The 9,260-nt window shown below is 36.3% G+C and overlaps 1 protein-coding gene across 1 annotated transcript; it reads right to left on the bottom strand.

Moving 5' to 3' along the window:
- Positions 1-694: 694 nt before the first annotated feature.
- Positions 695-8,978, bottom strand: LOC110606709 (NAD kinase 2, chloroplastic). Its single transcript, XM_021745651.2, has 8 exons — positions 8,444-8,978; positions 6,039-7,967; positions 4,679-4,800; positions 3,435-3,576; positions 3,114-3,338; positions 2,799-2,873; positions 1,254-1,355; positions 695-1,158 (listed from the first exon to the last, which is right to left on the bottom strand). The coding sequence occupies exons 1-8, from the start codon at positions 8,678-8,680 to the stop codon at positions 955-957; spliced, it is 3,036 nt and encodes a 1,011-aa protein (XP_021601343.1). The 5' UTR covers positions 8,681-8,978; the 3' UTR covers positions 695-954.
- Positions 8,979-9,260: the final 282 nt, after the last annotated feature.

Consider the following 9,260-nt stretch of genomic DNA (forward strand, 5'->3'; position numbering starts at 1 on the left):
GAGCATGACTGGCATTTTAAATCAGTGGCATTGAATTTGTCTCGAGAATATTATAAGTCTCAAGCCATTTAATCTGAATAAAAAAAGTTCACAGTTCACACCTTCCCTTCTTTTTTCCTGCATACATGACCTACAAATTAATAAGAGATGTTACCAACTTTCATTTCATCATAAAAATTTATATATGACTCAATCCCTGCAATGCCTATTTGATATACAAAACTCGTAGCCAAGTAAGCATTCAATGCTGTAAATTTGCTTATAAAAAAGAAGCAAATCCCAGTCCAAGGACAAGCAAGCTTCTATAATGAATCGAATATTCCTATGTGTGTCATCATACTGATCTGGCAAGAAACCCATTGTAAAAGAATTCAATGTATACCTCACTGTCATTACAACATTTTCAATTACCGAAATTTTTGTTCTATTCATGTCCAACTTCGAAGATTCTTGAGGTGCCTCCCATACCATACTTTCAGGGTAAAGGCCCAACCAAGAAAGGCCAGAGACAAAACATCAGTTGTATATACAAGGAAATTGCCTGTGTCACATGTCCTACACTGCCTTTAAACTCAGTTTTTTCAATTTTTATATAGGTGGACCTTCCACTCTCTCTCTCCTGAACATTCTCACATAACAATAAATTAAAATGTCATATGGAAATAAAACTATAACTAAGCATTGGTCAATCAAGTTTAGATCTAGAGGAGCTGTGAATTATATTTTATATCAATAATTGTTGACCCTATGTAATACAATGATTCATCTGTTTTATTAAAAAAAGAAAAGGGCAAACCCTTCACATGGGATCCTATGTTGTGATGAATAGCATTTAACTCAAGTATTAGTAAAATTTTCTGTGGTTCTTTTATAATTTACAATCTGTACAGTAATTTACACAAACCTCAATCGTGTAATGGAAAAGGAATAGGCTTCTTTTCAGTTTCAGAACTTTCAAAGGGCCTTCTGATCTAGCCTCTCATTCCAGTTCAGGCAGCGAATCAAGCTGCGAAACCAATCTCCTGTTTGGTCAGATTTGTTGACTGTTGGAAGTGGGTGCTGGCTCATATATATACGGACAGAATCCCCTCTTGAAAGTTGTTGCCTTCTCTTCCCATCAAAAGAAACCCATGCATTGCTTCGAGCATCCTCTGGAATCTGTCCAATGCCAACAAATGTTTAAATTGTCTGGCTAAAGAATATGTCCATATGGAAAATGATTGCAAAAACAAAACTTAAGACCTTTAATTTACCTTTAATTCAAGCCTTGCAGAATCTGGAAGTATGACTGGCCTAAATGAGAGAGAGTGCGGACAGATTGGGGTAAATAGCATGCAAGGAACATTTGGATGCACCTGCATTTGGATAGTGCATTTCAATATGTTGTTTATCCATCAAAATTTACTAGTGACAAAAAGCGTCAACTCATTTCACAAAAAAAAAGGGCATTTGTTTTCAAAAAATGACATCATTGAAGAAAATTCAAGGCTTTCGAGTAGAGAAAATACCTCTCTCTCTCTCTCTCTGTGTGTGTGTCTTTCTCTCTATCTCTTCTCAATATCACTTCTTATTTCATTTATTTCAAAGAATAATCCTCATCAAATTTATCAATAACACATGCACGTTAATATTGGGAACTTTATAAATAAAAAAGTTGACACATTAATGCCAGACCAAAGGAAGCTTATGAAGCATTGGTTTAATTAAAAAGGAGAGCACGTTGTGGAGCTTGACTTGGATACAGATTAAACTCTCATATTTTCATGGCGAGTTAGGGCTTGTAAAAATTGAAGAATCTGGAGGTGCAAGATTCATAGGTTTTATCAGGAAAGAGGACGACTTTTGAGAAAATGCAGTTTGATTTGCTGGAATCACAAGCCCAGGTTATAGGGTTGGCTGAAGCAGGAAGATACAGGGTTTCAAAGGTTATTGTGTAAATTTAATTTATTGAAGATTCCAGGACGGATACATGCTGAGGATGTTATTGTTTGAATGTTGCAAGGATGTAGGAATTAGGAAATTGAAGATTTTACATTTAAGTTTAGGACATCCACAGTCAAGTAAACAGTCCCCAAGGAAAAATAGCCAGATAGATCCACTCAACCATGTAATCAATAAGCAAAAGCCTTCTCTCCCACTTTCAGTGCAAGGTTACGTAAAAAACTACTAAACATACACATGTCACGCTGACATATTAGCAGTCTGGTTCCAAGAAGGCACAACGTATTTATCTAATGAAGTCTTTGACTCAATAAACACATACCCTTATTGACCCCCCCAGAAACCCTCATAATGCAGGATCCTTATGCTCTGGGGACAACAGTTTTTGTCTTTTTATTGAAGACTTGATAGCAGCACAATAGAGATAAATGGAGAGAGACAAGTGGACCATATACAATTCAGTAAAAATTCATCTCAAACTTCTCAAACAATCAGTTGTAATACTTCTTGAACCACATCAATGTAATCATAAATTTCCTGTAAATCTAGATGAAATAAGAATTCCCGAAACTAAGACTGTCATTCAGTTTTAGACTAGTTAACCCAAAACCCTTTTTCCCAGCCTGAAATTTTAACCCAAAGCCTTTTTCGCAATAGCTTTATGTGAGCTGAGTTTAGTCAAGAAAATTCAGGCTGAGCCAAATTTGTTCAAAGAAAACAAGCTAAATTGAAATTTGGGCCAAGCTTTATCCAGCTCTTTTTGGCTTGGCTGCTTAAATGTAAAGCACATGTGTGCGCGTGATATTAAAATATAAAGAAAACATTTCAAAAATTTAAATAAAACTAGGTAAATGTACCATGGAACCTCCTGCAGCTGTAGAGTAAGCAGTACTTCCGGTAGGTGTGGCTATTATGACTCCATCACCTTGAACCTAGAAAACAAGGTATTCATCAGACCTAAAAAAGGAAACATAACAGAAGACATGAGAACTTATATATATATATATATATATAAGTACAGAGTACAACATAAGCAGCCATTGCTGCAAATAAACCAAGTACGAAGCAAAGTTCTGGTGAGCCACAAAGCAAGGTATCTGCCCATCAAAGGCAAGGGAACAACCGAAAAATGATTTAAAATGTCTTTTAGGATGTGAAATTTCAAACCTCACCTTGGTTATAAGTCGGTCATGTTCATAACATTCAATCTTAGAAAGATACGGATTAGAACCCCGGTCAACAACCACCTCATTTAGGACATCGAAAACTTTCCCAGGAACTGCTTTACCATTGCGAAATATTTCACAGCGGAGGCGCATTCTAAGGGTTATATAAACACCATCCAGTGTGTTATTTCCATGAATGACTCGTCTTAAGTCCTGCTTGAAGTCTTCAAACTATATCAAGAGAAAAAGAAAAGGCAACAATCAGCCAAATGATCATTTATGAAGTAAAACACAGAATAAAAGATAAGAGATAAACTTGGAACTTACACTGTGAGAAGTGAGAAATCCAAGAGATCCAAGATTAAAGGATACAACAGGGGGAACAGCACCTCTAAATAAATTTGATGCATGGAGTATAACCCCATCTCCCCCCAAGCATGCCACAAAATCAACCCTTTCATGAAGTTCACTGCATCAGGAGCATCAGAAAGACATAGATTGCCAATGAGACATGAAGAACAATTTTTTTTTTCAAACAAAAAAAAACACATCAATATCACTGCTAGGGGCGAGCACTATCCATTCTGAAACTAAATTTCGAAATTCAGAATTCACTTTCGTTTGGATTTCTCAAAGATTGGTTTATTCAATTAGGTTTTCAAAGGCAACAAATCAAAATAACCAAAATTTAACAAAACTGTGCATTTTATTTCTAGGCTTAGGATTAATTACTTTCCTTCCTCATGGCAAATGCCGCCCACCCTCTGCCTATATTGATTGCTCTCTCAAAAAGACTCTTTCCCCTCTCATCATGGACCCTCTCGATTTCCCCTCTTTGTTCCATTTTTCACTCTCAGCTTTCAAATACCAATCACCTCTCTATCTCTGGATCAAGACAAAGTCAACTTACCTCAAACCTCAATTGACTTCCAAGCATTAATAGTTGAAAAACATAGGCCCGATGCTAGAAGCTACACGCAAATAATCTCCCATCAATAAAATAATTTCTTTCTTTTAAAACCCTCTCTTTCTAAGCCCAACATTTGCTCTCCCTCCAAAATCCATAAACTCTTTTACTTTTTAATCCATCCCGAAATCCTCCAAATCCCAATCTCTGATCCTTGAGGTCAAAGTTGACGTCTTCATGAAAATCACTCCCAACCTAATTCCAATTGTTGTTGTTGCCAAGGTAGAGCCCAAACATGAGGATGTTTTTGTTGTTGTAGTGATTGATGAATTCTCATTTGTAATTTGTAATCATACAGCTGATTTCTTTTATTTCTTGAATTTATTTCTAGTGGCTAACAAAATTGTAATTTGGGTTCCATGTACATGTTGTGGTTTCCCAGAAGGATTTTTCATATCCACTTATACTTGGTTGAGTGCTATATAAATTAAAATTTTTCATCCCCTTTTTCAGTGCTATATAATTAAAATTTAAGGTTTTCCAGATCACCTTCTTTGGTACTGTTTCTCATCCTATTAGATTTCGTTTATTTAATTTTTCACATTTTTGAACTGACCTGAACCAAACTCACCCCTAGTATTGGATAGATCCAAATTTACAGTACCTGGTATCTTGACTGTAAAAGGTCTGAATAAATCCGAACCCTGGGATTCTAGCAAATATGTCATGAACTTCAGGTTCAACAAGCACATTCATTTTCTCTTGGTGACAAAGGTAAGAGGCAACCTGCACATTGGATAGAGAACATGTAGAATGACTGGATGCAAATAACTAAATAAGGTGATCTCAGTTATAGTCACAGCCACCAATGAATATATAATTCATATATCTTCCAAAGGAAATAAAAGAAAGTGGGATGTCAACTTAACTACTTATTTCATGAAAACGCATCCCTTCCCAAGAAAACTAGACCCATTAAGATCATATTGTCATTGAGGTGACCTCTAATTATGAAGAAACATCACCAAATATTCAAAGGTGATTAAGAGAACAGATTATGCTAAGGATTATAATTGGCACTCATATTCAGTGCTTCATACAGTTCCAGTGGATTTGATCAAGAGAAATTGACTAGGATTAACCCTGGGAATGAGAGTCTACCTAGCCAAAATCTGTCAATATTTGCTTGGCCACTATACTACAGTGAAAAATTCACTGCATGAAAATGAAATGCAAAGACCTCTACACATTCTCACTAAAAGAATTGAGTATAGGCAACTTCTTCATAAGCTAATACATAAAAGTGAGACATTGTACACATAAACCATTTTCTATAACCGTGTAAGCTGACAAGATCTTGATTCCCAACCTAAGAAAATTGATCTATTCAATTCTGAATTTAAATTCCTAACTGAGATTGGATTGTTAGGAAGAAAAAGAAGGGAAAAAAAAACATAGAGAAAGATAACACCAGATTAAAGAGAAATCAATAGAAATTTCTTGTTATCCATTCACATGTTCTTCCTTCAAAGCTCTTATATGCAATTTCTTCAGTTTGAATCTCAATCAATGACTGATTAACAACTTGTAACACACAAGTTACATCAGCAACAAACTTGTAAACAAATGACATAAGCAACTAAACAATCCTACATGCATTCTCTCTGAGTTCTCTACACAAGCATAATGAGAAAGCATTTACCAAAGATTTGCTATCACATAGCCACCTTTGCTATTCAATTTAATCTGGAACCATTAATCTGGAAAAATTAGATAAGCATAAGGTGTGACTATCTCATGTTTACGATACACCTACAATCCTCCGCTGTTTAAAACTAAGGCCAGTTGAGAAATATTAAACAGATGAATTACACACAAATACCTCAGGCCTTGCAACTCACATGGTGCATTATCAATTTCAATAACAGTAATGAACAGCAAAATTTACAGAATTTTGGTTTAGAAAATCACTGAATTAAGAGAGAGAATTTCTTTTAACATTACTGCAAAATTTTGAATGATACCTCTTTGGCTTCTTCCATGAGTTCCTGCCCCAGTTTCTTCAACAGCAATACAGTCTTTGGTGTTGATTTCCACATAAGCATCTGTTGCTGAGTACTAGGATGAGTGAAGGCCAAGGAAGATTCAGTAACCTTTTCTCTCGTACAAGAAAAACCATCTGTTCTTACCAAAAACATTTCTGCTTTTCTTCTTGACTGCACTCTTACAACACCGGTTGCAGAAGCACACATGTCTCCTTCAATTGAGCCCATCTCGTCATCACTAAAGCCTGATTTCACTCCATTTTTTGTATGAACCTCCTCAACATATTTGGAATCATGCTTATTTAAGCTGCCCTTCCAAGTCGCATTGACATTAGTTTCAGGAACAGAATATATCTTCTCTTCACCAAATGCATACAAATCTGACTCAATAGATGCAAGACTACCGCTTTTCAGATGACTCTGAGTTTCGACCGAAGAGCTCTCAAGTTTTGAAGATAGATTTTCAATACTAACTGATCCATTGGATCCTTTTGTCTTCTCAAGCCCTGACACATCGTCAGTGTTCACAATCTCACTTGTTTGCACCATTCTAACACGTTTTTCTCTTGAAAAAGGCAACTTGTTCGACTTAATAAACTGATAATTCGAGTAAGTGGGAGGCGAGATTCTTTTAGTCCTAAAAAATCTGGACATCTCTGCTTTGGAGAAGATATCACAAGGAGGAATTTGAGCCTTTAGAGGATCTGTTTCTCTGCAAATGTTAGCTGAATATCTTCCAACATTATCAAATGTTTTTATGAATGTTGTGCCCTGATCAGAGACAAGATCGTTGTAGGCCCCATTAAGGCTTTGGTCCATTTCATCCTTAATTTGAGATATGACTTCATGAGACACTCCATTTGAACCATTAAGTTCATCGACAACCTCTTGCAGTGATCCATTTTTCTGTTCCAGGAGGGACTTCTCTCCTGCAATAGAAGGTGCCTGGAATTCTCTGGTTTCATTTGTACCTTTTGGCACCATATCACTGGGAGTACTAAAGTAAGATGCACTACGTGTCATGTACTGCCTCCATCTGGAGATCATTGCAGAAGTCCTCCATGCCCCTTCTTTACTGTGAAGATATATGGGCCTTTTGCTGCAATCTGAAACCAAAGATGCAAACTTTTCAACCTGCTCCACTGAAGGTGCTGTCCTAACTTCAACAGGGATTTTAATCAATTCAACTTTCCCAGACAAAATAGCAGCATCTACAGCTGCTTGATAAAAGTTATCCTTTATGGTTTCTGCTCTGAGATCTATGATAGTCTTGAATCCTTTCTCCACTAACCAATTCAAACTTTCCTCTGTCACCTGACCACCCCTGTAAAAGGCAACTTCAGAATTTCTGGCTGCTGTTTCTTCTTTAGAAGTAGATAAATAAACAGGATTCCAATTTGCAAACAGTGTATGACAGGGATAATCATCATAACGGGGGAAGCCAGCATCATAGCATACATTCTTCAGCCTCTGTAGTTTCCTCCATACATCCAAGCTCCGATCGTCATCAAGTGTCAAATAGTTTTCAAGAGCAACATGCAAACTCTCACAACACCTTTTCATTTCACTCCTAAAAATGGCAAGTGGCGGAAGCTTATCCTCCATCATGCTTACGTCTGTGGCATGAAAGGAATTCATGACCGAAGATCTTCCAGAAAGAACATCCCTTTTTTCTTTATTTAAAAGTGATAGCATGCAACCAAGCACGGACACTATTTTATCTTCCAACAATGGTTTTTCCTCATAATCATATGAAACACTACATTCCCCTGTCACAGGATTACATAATGCGTCCATCAATGCAGTATGAAGCCGTTCAGATGTTCTGAATATTCTACAATACGCCTCAACTTCAGCAATATCTCCAGGAACTGGACCAATCCAAGGCAACTGTGACGGATCATGGGACTGGACAACATTTTAATAAGAATATAGACACGTTAGTCTAGTAAAAACAAATTGGGATAAGGCCGTCTATATATCATTATAATTTCAATTTCAATTTCGGCAAGCATTCAAGGTGAAAAGTTGAGCTCTGGTTTTCATTTAATTTAAAGTGAATTTAAAAAATAAAAATAAAAAAAGAAAGAAAGAAAGATCACTACAACCTGAATTTGAAATTCGATACATGAAACGAACTACTGCCAGAAAAGGTGGGGAAAGAAAAATCCAGCATTGTTGTTGACATTATCAAACGATTTAAAAACAGAAAAACGAAACCCACAACCGAAACGCTCTTCCTAGATTTGCTCATACACTACGTAGCACTCTCAAATCACTCGGTCATTTTATCAAACATCAAAGACTAAACAAACAAATCACAAAGATTCTTCACACAAACACAAAATCAGAGATAGAAAGGGAGTAAAAAGAGAGAAAATGACCTGAGAGTCCAAACCCAAACTCAAGGAGAAAGCCCTTGACAAGTCCGCACTCACAACAAGCTTAGGCTTCCTCTTCAACCGCTCCTTCCTCTGTAAATCAACTCCAAACCTAAAACCCACGAGGTGGGCATCTCTGCTAAGCTTATACGAACATAGACACGGCAGTAATCCGGTGACAGGAGACAACCGATTCATGTCGACAATGGACACGTGGCACGATAAGAGACATGCCACCATATGGAATCAATTCCAGTGCATTTGATTACAAAATTTTCACCTCTATTTAAGGGGAAAATTAACAATCTTGTTGAGCTGGGACAAAAGGGAAATATAAGAAGGGTGTGTTTGGATGATGGGAAAGTGATGGGCAGCAAGGATGTGGATAATATCGTTGGGAAAATGGCGGGTGGTGGAACTGGATTGTATAGTTAGAAGAAGAACTATTGGGATTTTGGAGGATTTTATTGGCGCATGTGGTGCTGGTGGATTTCTTCCTTTTCCTTCTTTTTCTTTTGTTTTGTTTCGTTTTGGCTCATTTCCTTTTCTTTCAAAGCTGTCGTTTTGATTTGATTTCTGAAATCTGATTCGATACCCATTATTTAATTCTCAGTTAATGTGCTGTTTAATATTTAATTTCATTTACTCATTTCTATATTTATCAATTTGGGAATCATTTCTATATTTGTATTGATTTTGGGAAAAAAAATCAATAATACTTTTCTCTCTAAAATATCGTGTCCGGAAATGTTGCTATATTTACCCATAATACATATAAAAATATTTTTATTATTATAAAATAATATTTATTATTAAAAAA

This window comes from Manihot esculenta, chromosome 18 (genome assembly GCF_001659605.2).
Source record: "Manihot esculenta cultivar AM560-2 chromosome 18, M.esculenta_v8, whole genome shotgun sequence".
Lineage (NCBI taxonomy): Eukaryota > Viridiplantae > Streptophyta > Magnoliopsida > Malpighiales > Euphorbiaceae > Manihot > Manihot esculenta.